Source organism: Dipodomys merriami, unplaced genomic scaffold (genome assembly GCF_024711535.1).
Source record: "Dipodomys merriami isolate MVZ:Mamm:240054 unplaced genomic scaffold, mDipMer1.0.p SCAF_5, whole genome shotgun sequence".
Taxonomy (NCBI): Eukaryota; Metazoa; Chordata; class Mammalia; order Rodentia; family Heteromyidae; genus Dipodomys; species Dipodomys merriami.
The window spans coordinates 13,703,627-13,723,492 of record NW_027206068.1 but is presented as its reverse complement, the minus strand read 5'-3'; the positions used below and the strand labels follow the sequence as shown (position 1 = coordinate 13,723,492).

Sequence of the window (19,866 nt, the reverse complement as noted above, 5' to 3'; positions counted from 1 at the left end):
AATAAATTTCTGTTTCCTTTACAATGATCTCCACCATACTGAGACTTCAAGTTACATATTTGGAGGGTATCTTATTAATGGTGCTGTTTCTAATATTCTGAATTTGACTACATATGAAACAAAGGCAACACAGGTATTTTTTTAATAAGCATAAGTCCTTGTGGTATGATGCTAATAATGTTTAACTGTGATAAAATTGTGTACTATTTGATTTCAAAAGAACTTGTTCTACCTCAAGTTGTCATTGGTTCATTGCATCTCATCTGAAACCAGTTATAGATACAACATTCCTTTTAAGACCATGAGAAAAGAAAAATGCTCACAATTACACAATGACATGTCTTCATGTTATCAACTGTTAAGATAGTTTGACTTCAGAGATGCTAAAATGTAGGGAAATATACATCATGAAATCAATCAAACAAAGCATACAATGAATCAAAAGGAATATTATTTTAATAAATCTAAGCTACACAATAGGCTAGTAAATACAATGTCTAAATATACGTAAATATCCTAAAGACATGACAGGTTAGAGGTTACTCTAATATAGTCAAACTTAAGAGTGCTTGTAACAACTTGAACAAGCCCCTAAAATTTTCGATAATACTTTGCAAAAGTAAGGCCTCCAGCCGGGCGCTGGTGGCTCACGCCTGTAATCCTAGCTACTCAGGAGGCTGAGATCTGAGGATCACAGTTCAAAGCCAGCCCGGGCAGGAGAGACTGTGAGACTCCTATCTCCAATAAACGACCAGAAAACCAGAAGTGGCGCTGTAGCTCAAGTGGAAGAGCGCTCGCCTTGAGCTGAAGAGCTGAGGGACAGCGCCCAGGCCCTGAGTTCAAGCCCCACGACTGACCAAAAAAAAAAAAAAGTAAGGCCTCCAATTGCACTGCAAGAGTTATATTTACTTTGAAACGGTTTGATCAAGACTTCCAAACTGCCTAATAATTCTAACTCTTGAGACCCTGACTGTTACTTCTAGGGATGTGCTATGCTATTAAACTAAAAAGCCAGCTTAGCTCCCAACATCTCATCACCTCTCCTGCTCACTTATATTGATGGACTTAGGATCGGAAAAAAAAAAAGCATGAAACATCCCCCCCCTTAAAAAGGGTTGAAAATAAGATTTCAAGGGAAAATAAAAGTCAGAGAAAGACATATTTATAAGCAAAGAGGAATGTTCTGCAGAGGATTGTACTGCACCAAGAGCAAAAAGTCTTACAAACAACAAATCAGCAGATCATCGTGTGGAGCAGAAGAAAGTGGCTGCATTGTCTTCCTGGTGTGAGGCCAGCTTTCTCAGTTCTGAGATGCAGGCTGAATAACTGCTTTCAGTGGGACCAAGCCCAATGTACTTTCCACCAGCTTTCACTGAATTCAGACAAAGTCACTTTTGTTGGAACACAGTGTTCATGGGATACTGGGAAATCTCCCTCTGACCTTCCCACTTGGTAAGAACATGTCTACCCTGTGCTGTTTTAATCTATTTTTATGGACTTAGGATACATTCTTTGACAATTAGACCCATCTAAACAATACTGCTTGAAAATCCATATTCTCAGGGTAGGTTGGGAGGGATGGGTGAGAATGTTGAAAGGGGTAACTTTGATTAAGATGCACTGTATTTATAACTGCTTTGTTGAATGGCATCTCCTTTGTACAACTACTTAAAATAATAAAAAAATTAAGTCTTTATTCTCTAAACTATTTGATGGGACAAAACTCTGCATATTTTGATGGAAGTTTTGATTTGATGGAAAGCCATCAGTTCAGGTTGTAACAAATATGCATTCATGTTTATTTTCTTAAGCAGAATCCATATTTCTACAAGGCTCACTTTGGAGAAGAGTTCTAGTTCAAGTCCTAAATAACTAGCTGAGAGCTATGAAAAACTAAGAAGGATGCTTTGGGGTAAGAAAAAATTCCCAAATGTAAAGAATTGAAAATAAAAGTCTTTTTCTCAAACACATAATGAAGCAGAAACATTCTCCATCCCTTCAAACCTGAATCCCAGTAGGAAAGGGGCTTACGTGTTCAGACTTCTCCAATTCTTTTTTGTCGGTCTGCAGAAACTGACAATTTTCTCTTGCCAACTTCTGTACCAGTTCAATGCGTCCGATATCATCTCTCTCCTGAAGCTTGCACATCACTCCCGCCTTCAGAGTTGGAGAAAAAGCAAAGATATACTTAAATCCACAGTCCCAGGACATGACACCGCTTCAAAGTTCACCTTAAAATAAGCTCATTTTTCACTGTGTCCTGGATTAAATCATGCTCTTGATAAAATTTTTGCTTTTCCAAGTCAAAAATTATGTTGTTTTATAATACAGAAATATCATAGAGATCAAGTATCAGTCTACATTGAGAGCAAAAGGCAAACTAAATCATTCGCTACTACGTGTGCGCCTGATATGCCCTATTTGTTTGTTCCTGACAGCCTGTTTCCTGTTACATAAGCAAAGCCTAGCAAGAGGTTAAAAATCCATGGGAAAGTTAGCCAGGAACTGCTCTGGCAAAAAGGGTAACGTGATAGAGTCCTAAAAATAACAGTCTACAACTTCCCAGTTCTTTAGCTCTGGTAGGTCATTCCATAGACAAATTCACAGCTACCAAGACAATTACAAGATTTTGTTTTCCACAACTGGAAAATTACTATGGATTATCTATAAAAGATCCCCCATGGGGCATAAAAAATGATGAGAATTGTATTAAAAATAAAAAGTTAGAGAAGGAAAGTTCATCAGGGTTTGGAAACAAATCATAAAGCATCATCATTATAATTGTTTGTGCCGGTTACCAGGGCTTGAACTCAGGGCCTGAGCACTATTCCTTAGCTTTTTTTCTGCTCAAGGCTAGCATTCTACCATTTGAGCCACAACTGTACTTCCAAATTTTTGGTTGTTAACTGGAACTAAGTCTGATGGACTTTCCTGTGTAGGTTAGCTTTGAATTGCAATTTTTAGATCTTAGCCTCCTTAGTAACTAGGATTACAGATGTGAGCCACTGCCATCCAGTTAAAGCATTCAGATTAACGGTTGAAGCACCCAAATTATTAACAATAAGGAGGAAGATTACTCTAGGACTTTGGAGTATAAAATAATATGGCCATTCTAATACTCAAATTATCAACTATTTCTATTCAACTTCTTCTCCAAATAATTCATACTGACATACCAAGGTATGATATACAAGAGAAATCTGACATTATACTTGGCAGAAGCAATCAAAACCATGGAATCTTTATTTTTCCCCATACAACCTACAGGATTTGAATGTATAAAGTAACACGTCCAAATATGGGCTCCCTTGCAAGTGACCCAAGGTTCCTGGCCGTCACAGTTTGTGTTAAAGAAACTCATGTGACTGATTGGCCTTAATGGAAAAGAAAGCATCCATACAAAGCAATAACTACAACTTCTATGTCCAAGGGCAGTGCTTTCTCTTAACTCAGAAGGAAACAAACCCAATATTCAAAGTGGCCCAAACACAGACTCCCATGGGGCAGCAAGTAGAATTCCACTGTCAAAAGTGAAAGGATTTATTTTTATAACAACCCTTGCAAGTGCTTTTCCAGTTCCTTTCCAGAGTTTCCTTGGACAGGGATCTCAGCTTATCAGAAGACGTTCTGTACACTTTTAGATAGCCAGAAACTGTTGGAAAGTCCCCTTTCATACCACACAAAATACTGAAACTAGTGTCAACCAGTACTAGTTTTGCCTTTCACTTCTTTTCTTTTCTAGGTCTGAGACTGGCACTTGAACTCAGTACCTGATGTTTTCACTTACTGGCTAGTGCTTTACCAACTGAGCCATGCCTCCAACTCCTTGTTTTGCCTTTTAAAGCAGTTGAAAGTAGGTAGATCCCTTGTTCCATATGAAAACATATCCAATATTTAAATCAAATAATTATTGCAATCTCTTTTCTATATCTCAATTCTCTAAATTAATCATTCATTCATTCTCTCAAAAGACTTTAGTTGAGGAAAAAGTCAGTACAGAAGTCATAAAAGTGAATAACCAAAAGGTCAAAGTCCTTCATACTAGACTATGTATCACATAAATAATTCTGTAACATAAGTAAAATTTCATGTGAATATATGTGAGAGGAAAGAAAAGAAAAGCAGGGCAAGGGAAGAGAGAAACTATTGAAGGTAATGAACTAGGAATGTCAGGTGATTCTCTACCAGGCTGACATCTGAAAGCAGGCCTAAAGGATAAAGGAGAGGTGATGTGGATACCCAGAGGAACAAGTGCGAGGGCCTTGAGGTTTGGTGTGCTTGGCACATTCAAGAAACAATAAAGGAAACAGTATGGCAGGACAGCATTGGTCAAGAGCAGACTTGTATGACTAGTCAAAGGTGTGCAGGATCAAATCAGATCGTTTCCTTACAAGCTGTATATAAAGGGCCTGAATTCTTTTTGTGAGAGAGACAAATTCTTCAGAATGGTTTGAACAGAAAATTGTCATAATCTAATTTTTATTTTCTGAGGATCAATGTGTGAGAGAAAGTAGTTGAATCTTAAGATCAATTGGGAGATGGTTTTTCATCTGAGTCATTACTGTCAACTTGTGATGTGGAAGAGATAACTTGATGAAAAGCAGGTTACGTTGTCAAGATGAGGCCAACAGATTTGGATGTTTAGGACTTTCCAAAATATTTTGCCTGAGCCACTGGGAAGACATTCACTGAGACTAGAAAAGCTGGGAGATCATCTGGGAAGGAAGATCCCCACTGACATCCTAGTGGGGTGACTGGCTTGGCAATCTGAGGTTCAGAGGAGAAGCTGAGGCTGGTGATATAAATCTGGGACTCACTCAGGTTATAGACAATATCCCTCTAGTTATATGAATTGAGTTGAGCCTAATGTTTAGATATTGAGAATACGGGGAGTAATGACACAAAAAGTGGCTCCAGAGAAGCCAAGAGAAGTGAAGAAGTCATTTTCAAGGAGAGAGAGGAAATGCTGCTACAGATGTCAGTGCATCAAATAGTTAAAAAGTAACTGACCCTAAATTTGACAAAAGTAACCGGTGACTTTGAGGAGAATAATTCCTTCCTGTAGAGTTAAGGACAAAGTCTGCATTAACAGGAGTCCAACAGAGAATCCAGAAGCATTGTGACAGGAAAGGGGCCCAGGTGAAGGGAGATTTGCTTGCAGCCTGGAGTTCAAAAGAGGACTATTCATCAGTGTTAGCAGTCACTCAGTAGAGAGGGACATTAGGTGATGCAGGAGGAAGAGTGTGCATCTGCTGTTGTGATAGTCTTGGACAGAAGAGAAGATAAAGATCTAAAACATATAGATAGATCACTATAAACATTTTATTCGTTTAAGAGAAATTCAGAGCCAAATATGTAAGTATGTTGGAAGGGTCTGGTATTGGGAACTTCTGGAAATTCTCTTCTAAACTGACAACTTTGATTTCTCAGAAACGGAGTTATTAGCTGAGAGCTAGGATGGAAGGAAGAAGATTCTGGAGGCACAAGAAAAGGAATAAAAGTCAGCCTGATGGCCAAGATAGCAAATGGTAAGTTCCATGGATGATGGAGACCATGAGACTACTCAGCTCTGCAGTGCAGCCTGAGAGCAGCAAGAAACAACATGTACGTGAATGGACACAGCAATGTTATGAAAACTCTCCCTGACAGACCTGGCAGAAAGCTGCTTGTCAACTCTGGGCCTCAGAGCAGGGCTGCTCTGCATCACTAAAGGCCTGCATGATTTTTAGTTTTAAATCCTTCCACCATCCTATCCTTCTTCCACAGACATATTTCTGTTTGTCAGAATTAGAACCATTAGCCTGAGATGATGCTAATTTATAGTGGGACTATGAAGATACTCTTTTTGTGTGTGTGGCAGTACTGGGGCTGGAACTCAAGGCCAGGGCATTTTCTCTTATTTCACTTAAGATTTGAGTTCTATCTCTTGAGCCACAACTCCCCTTCTAGCTTTTTCTGGTTAACTGAAGATCTTCTGTAGAACTGTGAGCTTCAGATCACACTCCTGAGTAGCTAGAATTGCAGGTGTGAGCCACTAGGACTCAGCTATCTTTTTAGTCATACTACAGAGGGTAGGAGAGAGTCAATGGTGTTAAGTGGCCTATTTTAAGAAGTCTAGGAAGTTATCTGGGACGATTTCTACTGACAGATGATTAGCATGATTTTTAACACTGTATCAATTAAGGGTAAGTTCCTGTTGTCTCGAATATGCCTTTATGTCTACATCAAGGACTTAGCTTCTGTTCCAGGTCATTTTCACCATGTCCTGTTCTTCGGGAGGGATGGTAATGACCCTCAGCTCTTCAGACTCACGCCATTTTTTTCAGCAGTGTGATCATCTCTCTCCAGTGTGGCCTGTGTATAACAGGTTTGGTTTCTAAGTGGGAGTGTGATGGAGCTGCAGAACTTAGCACACAGGACTGAGCCTCACTTCCTCTCACCTGTATGGGCTCCAAAGCCACGAGGCTGAGCTCCCACAACTTTGATTCAGAGACAGTCTTTATTTGTTTATTTTACAGACAACCGGTAGCAGCATTAGCAAAAAAAAAAAAAAGCTAGGACTGAGAAGAAGTAAAAGAAGTAGTGTGTGTGTGTGTGTGTGTGTGTGTGTGTGTGTGTGTGTGTGTGTGTGTGTGTGTGTGTGTGTGTGTGTGCGCACACGTGCATGCGCCACTACTAGAGCTTGAACTCAGGACCTCTTACTCGCACATGCCTTTTTTGCTCAAGGCTGGCACTCTACTACTTGAGCCCTGCCCCTATTTCCTGCCCCTACTTGGTTTTTATATGAACACACATTTGTAAGGAACTCTTAAACATCCTTTGCATCATGATTAAGATTCTAAATTATAAACTTTTCTTTCAGGAGGAAGCATTTTTTATGAGAACCAGAGACTGAGAACTAATCAAATATGTATTTTAGGCATGAGAGGCTATTCCTTTTCAAAATGGATTTCAGATTAACTTACTTATTTTGTGTTTACTTGGTATCTTCTAGTTAAATAAGCAACACTGTTATCTTGGTTTTTCTGGTGTCCACATAATTTCTAGAAGTCTTCACAGAACAATCAGTCCTATAGTACGCCTTATAAACAATTTTCAGGAAAGCTTTTGACAGGGTCAAAGATGCTGTTTCTTCCCTGGAGAACTGTTTCATGCCAGAGACAATACATATCCTAGACGGTTCATAAAACAGCACTGTTGGGAAACACCACCTAAGCCAGATGTTCTCTGGGCTCCCTTTCACAGCTCCATAATTCAGTGATCTCATTCAAGAAACCCATGAATTTATTAATATATGTGGAGAACTCTCCTGTGGCAGAAGAGACAAGATAACGAACAGCCCTTGATCTAGACTTTCACATTTTTGGTCTATTTCATTTATCTATGTGAAATTAATTATAAACAGTTTACCGAACACTGCTAAGCCAGACCAAAAAAGCATTAAAAGATTAATGTATAACTGTCAGAAGAATTATTTAAGAGCCTTATTTCAAGGTCTGCTTTGAGAGTTAAAAAGAAAATCTCTGTAATACATAATTAAAGCTATTCATATGGCTTTCAGTATTTGAGAAACGTTATGAATGTAAATGAAAAGTCTGTTTTCTTTTACAAATAGAGTCATAAAAATATCGGGTCCATTCCCCCATGGTTTAAAAATCAACTTGAACAGGATTCCCTTAGGAAAGGACATATAATCAATGAATGTGACAAAAAGTAAAATAGTAAAGTTTTAAGTATGACAATACTATCTTCATTGTCTTAAATTTAAAAATCACTGTGCTAAATACCTACGTAAAGCATCACACAAACACTGCTACCAAAGGAAGCAAAACTAGGAAGAAAGCATGCTTTCAATAATAGAGGATACTTTAAAAAAATGTCCTTCAGTAAAAATTCATGGCATTTCAATAAAATCTTACTCATTATTATATAATATGTTCGTTCTATTATAAACTTAGAAATTCAGTAAGTAAATTTGTTTTGCTATTTTTAAACAGAAAATACAAACCAAAAGGCTAATGGAATTGAAAAAAAAATGTATGGAAGTGGCACTGTGGCTCGAAGTGGTAGAGCACTATCGTTGAGTGAAAAAGTGCAGGGCCTTGTACTTGTTTAGGTAGATGCTCTGCCACTTGAGTCACATCTTTTATTTTTTCAGTCCTGGGGCTTGAATTCAGGGACTGGGCACTGTCCCTGAGCTTCTTTTGCTCAAGGCTAGCACTCTACACTTGAGCCACAGTACCACTTCTGGCTTTTTCATATATGTGGTACTGAGGAATCAAACCCAGAGCTTCATGCATGCTAGGCAAGGCAAGCACTCTACCACTAAGCCACATTCCCAGCCCTTGATCACATCTCTAGTCCTAGGATTTCTTTAGTACAATTTAACTGCTGATAGACACTCAAATATTTAGCTATTAATTTTTATTATTTACAATTATCACTAATATAAATAATTGGTTTAAATAGAGACTAGGAGACAATGGGAATAGTTACTAAGTCCTCAGTCAATGGCCAACTGAACCAAAGAACCTGTTTCCAAAGTTCAACACATTGTAAATTACTCACTGATCTCATTAGAAAGGGGGAACATTGGGGCTGGGAAGGTGGCCCAGTGGTAGAGCGCTTGCCTTGCATGCATGAGGCCCTGGGTTCGATTCCTCAGCACCACATAAGCAAAAAGAAAAAAAGCCGGAAGTGGAACTGTGGCTCAAGTGGTAGAGTGCTAGCTTTGAGCTGAAGAGCTGAGGGACAGCGCCCAGGCCCAGAGTTCAGGCCCCACAACCCAAAAAAAGGGGGGAACATTTGCATACATTTTGACAAAGCTTTGTTAATCCCTTAGTCTTATGGAAAGAATTAAGGGAATAGAACTCATGAGTATTTATTGATGTGAAGGTAGTAGCATGGCAGACAAAATAATGGTGCAACCAAGGCATGTTAGAAACCTTCAACATTCATATCAAAAAGCAATGAGGATCATGATGACACTGATTAGCACCTAAATCTTTTGAGTACTTGGTGTGCTAGGCCCTTACTGATTTTCATGTTGATATTTAATCTTCCAAATGACCTAATGATTGAGGTAAGAATGTTTAAAAGGCAGTTTGCACCATGGTAAAAACATCTCAGAGGTAGGGTGCTTTGGTCAAAAATCCAGCCCTACCACATTCTAGCTCATCAGGAAAATGGTAGCAATTATAGTTGGGTTACTTCTGAAAAGCGAAGAACTCAGAAGAGCATCCAGCATGCATGCAGTATTATCAAAAAACTTGTTTTCTTCTCTGTAACATGAGTGTTGTTCAAGCAGAGCCAAGAAAAGAACCCAGGCAGTCTGGTTCTGGAGGCAGCACCCTCAGGTTCCATAAGATTGATTAGAATATATTATTAATTAAGTGGAAATGGAATTAAAATGAAACCTCAGGTTATGTTGCCTAGACTGAAATTCATCTGTACACCAGTATTGCAGGCTCTTTCCACTCCGTTTCTACCTTCTTTTGTGCTGCTAGGGATGAAACACAAAGTCTCATGAAAACCAGGCAAGCACTTTACCACTGAGCCACATCCCCAGCCCTCACAGGAATGTTTTATATTACTTTGTTTCAACCTTGTGAGAACCTTCCATCTCCATTTGACAGAGATAAAGATCATACATGCTAGGCAGTACCCACAACAGTGTGTGGAAACCATAAAGATAGAAGCCTGAAGGACATCTTATAGGCACTTAGAGAGTTCACGCCCCTAAGGAACCTGATCAAAGGGGCCAAGTAGAAGGAAGGGACTGACTAGAAGGAAGAAGGGCTGGTAGACAATTCAAGACTAATGCTCTTTTCATTCTGATCACATGTCACAGTATTCAAATAGGCAGAAAAAAAACACTTTAATGACAAAGGGAAGAAAGAAGCCAACAGAGGAGTCCTCTGGTACGTAGGAGATATGTACAACATGGCCACATCTCTCCTGGATGGTGGCTATCTTATCTTTATGAACCCAAAGTTTTCAACAACCTAGAAGCCTTTTTTTCTACACTAATACATTTTACCTTGTTGCAGAAAGAAGGAATTAATGTTCACTTCAATTGCTTTAAGTACACTCTGGGGTACAGAATGAAGTAATCTGAAGTATCGGATTATTGTACTCAACCAATGTAGATGCTCAATTTATATGCATATAAATGACACATCAAATAAAATATATCTAGAAATTACACATATATATATGTCCAAATTGAAAAACACAGGCATTTATTTCTAATTCTGCCCCAAGAACCTGATGGCAAAATTCTGTTAATTTTCTTTAAGCCTGTCCCATAGGATTTGAACTACTGATTCCATCCAGAGGACTTAGACAGATGAGCTTGCAGTCATCTGATAAAACTGATAGGTCTAGGGGACAGCAGATCAATCAGAGGAGATGACAGCTGCTTTCCACATAATCATGCCTTCCAGTAACTTTCCCTCCCGACATTTCAACCCAAATGGAATCTATTGCTGATCTAATTATCAATTTACTGGTTTCATAATTTCATTCCTCTGTATGACCTGCAGATGTGTAGTTATATTATCGTTGTTGAATAAAAGGACACAGTCCCAAAGGTTTGTACATCTTTTTGAGAAATAAGATTTCATTCAAACAGAATTTTGCCTGTAGAACAGGTTCAAAAACAAATAAAGGAAAACGATATTAATTTATTTAAACATTTTAACCTGTGAAATCTTGACTGCTTCTAACTAGAATCAACAAATTTAGAAGCTTCAAGGTGAAAAGCAATGGTCAACTAGGCTAAGAATCTTCAAATGGTATACTTTGATGATATAAAGGTAAGTTTCTAGCACCAGGGTTTTTATGCCACAATAGTATGGTTCCTACTCAAAGTATGCCAGGGCCGTAACTGCTAAGCTGGGGCGGAAGGTATGATCATTTGTCTGGCTATTGTTGCTGTCAGCTAGTTATAAGGGAAGGTCTGCCCTAAGATGCTTCTCCTTCCAGTGTCAAGATTTCTTCCCTTACTTTCTTTGGGATATGTAGTCTCTCTCTCTCTCTATATATATGTATATTTCCCTCACCTATGAATCACTGTACAACAGTATCCTTTTATCTGCAAGGGACATGCCTGTCCCAAGACCCCAGTGAAGAGCTGAAACCATGATAGTATCAAACTCTATACATACTATGATTTTTCATATATAAATATATATACATACACACATATGTGTGTATATATAGTAAACTTTACTTTACAAGTTAGACACTGTAAGAGATTACCAGCAACAACAGAATAAGACAATTATAACAATATGCTACAATAATTATGTGAACATGGTATTTCTCAAAATCTAAAATATATGTGTACATGTAATGATGTGAGATGAGATCAATGATACAGGTATGTGACCTCACATTAGGCTACTTATACCCTGACACTTGCTATGATAAGTAAAACGGTGGCTAAATGGCTAAAGCATTGGTAGGGAACACAAGATGGACATGTTGGATAAAATGATGGTTCAAATCCCAGGTGGGATAGAACCAGATGGATCAAAATACCATCATGTTATTCAAAGTGACCGACAATCTAGACTTATGAATTGCTTACTTCTGGACTTTTCAGCTGAATATTTCTGGACAGTGGGTAACTGAATCTGTATAAAGGAAAATTTTGTAAATATAGTTAGCAATTTAGGGCCCTTCTAGTGAAATACCATTATGTCAAACCGAAGCACAGTTTTCCCAACAATATGACTATACACTGAGCATAAAAAGTAAAATCTATATATTGTGCAGAGACTCCTTACCATGCTCAATAGAGAAAGGGTGGTCATAGAATGGATCATACCTGAGAATCTGGAACACTTTCTGCTTCAGTCACAGCTATGTCTCTGCCACTACTTTCTTCATCCTGTTCAATTGCTTAAAAAAAAAGAACAATATTAAACAAACATAGCATCAAAAAATCTAGAATCTTATTTCTGAGATACTTAATACTAAGTAGATTCATAAAATGAAAACCACAGCACTACTTTTTTGATATTCATATGCAAAGTTATCTATAATACCTGGTAATTTTCCTATTATTCAAGTACATGTTCTCCTCCACTAAATCAAAGGCAACGGGAAAAGGTAATCTCAGTTCTTCCTTCATTAAAGCCATTCTAACATCATCATTTCAGTATTGGGCTTTATCAGTGTGGGGTAAGGGTCAGTTGTGAGGATACTGAGTGATGATTGATGATAGATTGATTGACTGATTGAACTGATTGATTGACTGGTTGTGGATTTGTGGCTGGTAGTGTAAATGTCATACTACAGAGGAAGCACAGTATTTGTTGCTTGTACATTCTTAGCACAAAATTCCATACTGTGGAGTCTTGAATCCACCTCCTGTTCCCTAGCATCTCCATGCCCAAGTTCTTACCACTTTTTCTTCCTGTTGAAATAACCTCCTACGCACAACTTTTGACTTCAGTCTCTTTCTTATCTAATCCAGTTTGCACACACAACTGCTAAAATAGTTGTCTCAAAAAACAGAAAAACAGGAAGCTGGGTGCTAGTGGTTCATGCCTGTAATCCTAGTTATTCAAGAGGCTGAAGATTTTGAGAACTGTGGTTCAAAGCAAGCCTTGGCAGAAAAATCTGTGAGACTCATCTCCAATTAACCAGCAAAAAGCTGGAACTGGCACATGTGCCTGTGCATACATTCATACATGCATACATGCATACACGCATACATGCACACACACACACACACACACACACACACACACACACACACACACACACACACACACACACACACACACACACACACCAAAAACAACATGTGTGAAGCTCTGGCTTAAGCACTGCTTATCTTCTCTTCTCCCCTTCACTTTCCACATAGGATTCTTGTTTAGTTTTGCCTAAGGAAGGCTTTGTACCACAATCTACCCATATATGCTTCTTGAGGGGCTGGGATTTTGTGTATGACACCAGGCCTGGCTTCTTTGTTGAATTAGGGCTTTGCTATCTTTTTGCCACAGCTGGCCTCAATCTATGATCCTCTCAATATCTATTTCCTTGCAAACAGCTGAGAATATGGACATATATCACCATGCCTAGCCTCTACATTGCTTATCGTAACAAATCTAAACTTATGCTCATCACTGAGTAGTTTCCGGCAACTGTCTTCTTCTATATGTCAATTTCACACATACACTAAAAAATGTGTTTTGCACATCTCTGGTAGAAGCAGGATGATATAATGATTTTTGTCTATGTATTACCTACTCTTTCATTTGAACAAATATTTACTGAGTACCTACTATAGGTTCAACACTCCCCCCACACACACAGTGGATATGACATAAAAACTCTATAAACTAAAATATTACCTGAAGAAATAGTCAATAACAGCTACTACTACTATCAATAGCAATAATGAAAGAAACTAAGATGAAATTAAAAATCACCATAAGATCCTTAAAAGAAGAAAAAGGGAAATAAATGGTAGAAGACCAGTAGGGAGGTTGTTGGTAGCCATGGAGAAAAGTCCTTCTCTGAAGAAATGTTATTTGGGCTGAAACCTGAAGATTAAGATGGAGAGAGAGTATGGAGATGGTGGGGGAGTATAGACTTTAATAAATTCATATTTGTCTCTAAGGACATAGAGAGTCATTGAAGACTTTTAAATTGGGAATTGTATTAGTTGATGTATATGTTGCCAAGTTCTTTTTTTTTTAACTTCTTTGTGAACACACTCAGCAGAAGCAAGTTCATGTGAGGAAAGGAGTTAGGTGACAGTGACTCAGACCAGAGAGGTGGCCACTTAGCAGGATTTGAGTTGTACTACTGTTAGGTAAAATGAACACAAATTGTCAATGAGTTGAACATAGCCCAGGTGGGAAGCTCACAACCAATGGTGATCCTAAGCAGAGTAAGTTCTTCTTGTATTCACTATCACAGTTGCCCTTCTGCCCTCTCCAACCAAAGCAAACAAACCTAGCTGGCAGTGAGCTCACCCACTGTACTTACACCTGCAGCTTTCCTTCTTTTGTGTACTTTTAGATATTATTCTTTCTGCTCTGCATTTTTGGAATATCATTGCCTGTACCTATTACTTTTGTATGTCTTTTTTTGTATGCCTGCCGTGTGGTGCCTACCATGCAGCTTACCTACAGTGCCCTTGCGCATAGGAGCACGCTGTGACTGTTCACGGGGACACATAATGCAGCCCCAGGTGAGCTGAGGGGCCTCCCATGACAACACCTACTTCCACAATAAGTGACTTCTTTTGGAACTGTTCATGAAAGGAGGAGGGAGGGAAATTCTGTTCAACTCCTCACATAACTGAGACAACTCCTACCAGCCGGGTCCCTAGAGGTAAGGTAGGAACAGCAGAAGTAGGTAGAAGCTTTTCTTCTGTTTTCAGCTAAAAATTGTTCTACTGTTGCCAGCTAGAAGGAAATTTAAGAATAAAGAAAAACACCCATGTTTGCTTTGAAAATCAGAGGTAAGAATACAAAGGGAAAAATAAAATTTAGAATAACATCCTGACTGTACCCCCCACTTAAAAAATACAATGGGCTATAAAAGTAAGGAACTACTCTCCCCCAAATGGAATAATATAAGAAATCTTATCCTGGAGAGCTACCAATATTACACCACTGTGGGATCATCCCACATGAGGCCAACTGCATTTTGGCACTTATTTTTGTTGCATTTTACTTTTTTTTTTTTGCTCTTCAAAGCTTTAATTTTCATGAATAATGAGGAAAATTAAACCTTCCAATATTTTAGCCCACTAAAGTCATGCTTTACATTTTAAAGCAATGTACTACAATATAGACATATCTGATTCTTACCTAATTAATCTAGCACACAGGATATATTTAGGACAATTAGTAACAAATTTCAGGACTGATAGTCATCACTATTTTTTCTAGATTTAGGCACATCACAGTCCTCCCTTTGGTGGTACTTTGGTTTCAACACAGTCTAGGCATATGCCACTCTGGCAGCCATTTTGTGTTGGTTATTTATGGGCTATGATGAGTCTCACTTTGCATGCCCACCTTGGCTTGAACCACAACCTTCCTATTTGTTCCCAGTATCACTGGAATGACAGGTGTGTACCACTATTTCCAACTATTGCACTTCCTCCACAGTTGATGTAATAGGTAAGTAACACCTGTGTAGCACTCAAGACATTGGTTGAGGGAGAGGGGGGTCTCATTTTTCAATTTTTTTTTTTTTTTGCCTAGGCTGGCTTCAAACTGTGACTCATGGATCTCAGCATCCCAAGCAGCTTTTACTTGGGAGCTTTTTGTATTACAGACTTGAGCCAGCACACCCGACTTGAGATTTAGCCACAATTCTCAATGCATAGTAAATATAAAAGCATATCTAGGCCAAAAGTTAGTCCTGCTTTCTAGCTCATCCTCAACAGCATTACCATATTTATTTGCTTATTTTGCAGTGTTGAGGAGGTTTAGCTATGACTTTGTACATGCTAGGAAAGTGTTCTCCCTCTGAACCATATCCCCACCGCCCTAATTCTACATTTATTGTCTTTTTTTTTTTTTTGTCAGTTGTGGGCCTGGGCACTGTCCCTGAGCTCTTCAGCTTAAGGCAAGCATTCTACCACTTGAGCAACAGCACCCCTTTGTCATATCTTTAACAACATAAACAATGTTGTCTTAGCTGGGTGCCAGTGTCTCATGCCTCTAATCCTAGCTACTCAGGAGGCTGATATCTGAGGATCCCAGTTCAAAGCCATCCCAGGCAGCAAAGTCTGTGAGACTCTTATCTCCAATAAACCACTCAGAAAACTGGAAGTGGTGCTGTGGTTCCAGGAGTAGAGTTCTAGCGTTGAACTGAAGGGCTGAGGGACAGCGTCCAGGTCCAGAGTTCAAGCCCCATGACTGACCAAAAAAACCAAAAACCAAAAAACAAAACTGTCTTACACTACACCCAAATTAGCAGAGTGAGAATCTTAAAGTCAAGTGTCCTGGCAAAGGTATCTCATATCGATCTTTCTTTTTTTTTTTTTTTTTTTTTTTTGGTACTGTGCTGGAATTCAGGGCCTTGAGCTCTCACTTGGTGTTTTTGCTCAAGGCTGGTGCTCTAACACTCGAGCCACAGCTCCATTCGCAGTGTTTTGCTGGTTAATTAGAGACAAGAATCTCACAGATTTGTCAGGTTGGCTTCAAACCTCAATCCTCAGACCTAAGCCTCCTCAGATATTAGCTAGAATCACAGGCATGAGCCACCAGCATCGGCCCTCCTGTCAATCTTCATGTTGGAGAGATTCTCTCATTCTATTAGACTCTCAGCCTTAATACCCCAAGAGTCAAGAAAACAGAATGCCCAATTCTATTTCTATTATATAAACTTATAACCCCATTTTCTCAAAAACACTGATAAATCATAACTCCCAGGATACATGTAGCCAATGTTCCCATATATCATTTGGAAATAAAAACAACTTACTACTCCTGAAGTTCCAAGGATTTATGATCAGTTCATGAAGTTACATGTAGAAAACCCATAGTCAGGATCATCTAAAAGGGAGAGCTCTACTGAGCCTATAATTCATTGATTAATGTCAATTCCTTCATGCCCTCTAACAGCAAATATCCTATGGTAGGAGGAGGAAGTAGTTATTTAGATTGTAGGCTCAATTTTTCTTTTATCTGATCAAATAAGGGTAGGTTGGGGAAAATTTTCCTGTGCAAATATTGATTCTGGGACTGTTCCCTCCAGCAGAACACGTACACAGGAATGACAGATTCTAGGACTAGGGAGGCTTGGATCTCACTCTGCCAACACAAACTATTCCTTATCTCTCTACTCACAGAATGTAAAAGCAAAAAATGGCCTTTGAAAATAGCTTACCATAACAAAAACACATCATGCAGGACATGTACTCTGAAAAGGGAACATTAGAGCCCACAAAAGAACTAACAGTATATGTGAATTAATTAGCACTAATTCACTTAAGAGTACCTAGTTTAAGTGCCATTCATTTGAAAATGAGCCAACAGGGATTTAAGATGAGCAACTGCTGTCATTCTCCAAGAATCCTCAGGCTTGCCTTGATAGCACTATGTTGCCTTGGAAACAAGGCTTTCTCTTACTCCAACTTACTAGGACATACAAAAAACTCTTCCAGTAACTCTAATACTACTTAAACAATAGTGGAACTCAGCTGGGCTCTGATGGCTCATGTGTAATCCTAGCTACTTAGGAGACTGAGATCTGAGGATCATGGTTCAAAGCCAGTCCAGACAGGTTAATCTGTGATTAACCACCCAAAAGATGAAAGTGGAGCTATGGCTCAAGTGGTAGAGTACCAGCTTTGAGTGCAAAAGCTAAGGTACAGAAGTCAGGTCCTGAGTTCAAGTCCTAGCACTGGCACACTCCAATATTCCCCCCCACCCACCTTCACTTACACACACACACACACACACACACACACACACACACACACACACACACACACACACACACACACACACACACACACACACACACAGCCAAACTCTTATCTTTCCAAAGTGATGCTTAATTTCTGCTGGTTGGTTTTAGAAAGGCAAGACCACATCAAGAATAACACACACACACACACACACAATGACTGTCACTATAGTTGGGATCACTCTTAAAAATCAGCCCCAAGCTCCATATGAATGTGTGCATCTGTGGGTGTTCACCTCTGCCTCAGTCAAGGAGGTAGACAATTCATTCATTTGGATCCCTTTCTTCCTACCTCATTCCCTCTTCACTCCATCCCTTTCTTTTCCTCTATTTTTGTTGTTTGTTTTATGTTATGTTGTTCATACAGGATCTTGCTAATGTAGCACACTCTGGCCTTGAATTTGAGATCCTCCTGTCTTAGTCTCCCAAAACTACTGGGATTACAGGCATGTAGCACCTCAACCCAGCATTTATTCATAAGGGATCTTGACAGGGATTTCTTTTCCTTCTTAATGAAATATAAATAGAATATAATGAGCAAGTAAGGAAAAATGAAATGAAACTGCATCATAACTAGCATTGTTCCCAAGTGTGGAGGAGGTGTGCACTCGGTCAGGAGCTTTCGTGTGTCCTGTGGGATGTGGACATACAAATGTTAGGAAAACAACTGCAGTGTTTCCAGACCACAGGAGGCAGAACCAGTTCCCTTTTATGTAAACAATTAGCTGGTTTTTGTACCATCCTGGAGAGGGGTCACAATATTTATTTTAGAAGATCCCTCAACAGTATGCTATGCACATTCAACAATGAAGGGTGCTTCCCTGAGCAGGCAGGGCAGCAAGTTTGGAGAGAAATGTGGAGGAGGGGAGAACATGCGGTGGAGAGGGTGCAGGTACCAACATAGGAAAATAGGTGCTTCCAAAGCCTCAAATCTCATCTAGTCCTTGGAAAGAAGAGAAGCAGTGCCACTCTTTATCTCATCACCGCATTTTGTTCTGATGTGTGTAAATCTGAAAACTAAGGATCGATATGCACCACCCAGTCACTCCACGTGGTGTTACAGTCTGGCCTCCAGAGCTAGTGGGCCTCTTCTCAGTACTGTCCAGGGCCCAAGGCATCTCTATCCAACAATTTGCACTCTGCCTCAACCTGTTTGGCCTATCAACTGAGCTGGAGACTGCTGGATTTAACAGCAAGAGATTTACTGCCAACGACTAAACAAGAACTGACTTGAATTTCCTACTAGGACTTCAGTTAGAGTTGGTAATGACTTTATGCATTTCAAAGTGTTCTTACCCAGTTCTTATCCCCAAACCTCCCTATGGATACAACCCAAGGATTCACAGAATCGATAATAAATGGTTGCTCCATGAAAGCAATTCTGTGCTTTTACTACCATCGGGAAGTGAGTGTGTTAGAAACCAAATTCACTCACAAGATCAGAAATCTGTATTAAGGAGAGAGAAATGAGAAGGGACTGACAAGCTCCAGTGCTTGGCTGGAGGTTCCAGCACTGAGACCAAGGCTCTGGGCTGCTCCTGCTGTCTGGCTGACTGCAAGATTAGTCCTGCCCTAAGGCAGAAAAGATTCTGTTTCCATTCTTGTGACCTTCCAAATTCCCTTCTCTTCCATCTCTTAACAGGCTTTTGCCGTGCTTTCTTTTGAGTAAGATTTAATAAGTCCAGTTTATTGGGAAAGTTATTCAACAGAGAAAAATGGTAATATCACTAGAGCAAAAGGCATCCCAAATCAGATCCTTAAAGCATTAAATATTTACCTCATTGGCCAGCATAACAAAAAGGTAATCTGCTGTGCTTATCAGTAAAAAAAGATTTATTTTCATTAAAATATGGCTTGTATATTACACAGATAGAATCTCATGAACAAAAAAGAAAATTAAAAATAATGACAATTTTTCTCCTACATTTTTTAAAGAGGCAGAATACTTTGTTTTTTGTTTTTTGTTTTGTTTTTCTTTTCTTTTTAAGTGCCTTTCAGGGAAATGTTCTGGGGAGGATAGATTCAGGCCAATCTCATATAAGATGGGATCTGCAAAGGCTCTCAGACACAGCAAATGTTGATTCACTTACGAAGACCTGGCGTACTCCACAACTCTATACAATTTCACATAGGAATTAAATTCTAAAAGACTTAGCTTGCAAAAGAACAATTATTTCTGAGCCTAACTGTGCCAGCACAAAGCCATGAGCTCCATGCCCTGTCATTTAGCTCCCCAGCAGGCCTTGTGCCATTAGCTCCACTGCACAGGAAGCCACCAAGCCAAGAGAGAACCAGAATCTCTCAATTTTCTTTTCACAGCTACACAGTTCTACCCTTGAGACTATAAACCATAAGCAAAACAGGTCAGAACTGTCTATATGGGAAACTGTTACTTAACTAGGGACCACTGGTTCT

At 39.2% G+C, this 19,866-nt stretch overlaps 1 protein-coding gene across 2 annotated transcripts in view; it reads right to left on the bottom strand.

Moving 5' to 3' along the window:
* The window catches only part of Rapgef5 (Rap guanine nucleotide exchange factor 5), a 269,039-nt gene that overhangs the window by 103,772 nt on the left and 145,401 nt on the right, over nucleotides 1-19,866 (bottom strand). For both annotated transcript variants that reach the window (XM_069996107.1, XM_069996106.1), the window contains exons 8-9: nucleotides 11,834-11,907; nucleotides 2,032-2,157 (exon numbers count right to left, since the gene is read on the bottom strand). In XM_069996107.1, coding sequence (XP_069852208.1) covers nucleotides 2,032-2,157; nucleotides 11,834-11,907 — 200 coding nt within the window. The remainder of the gene's footprint in view (nucleotides 1-2,031; nucleotides 2,158-11,833; nucleotides 11,908-19,866) is intronic.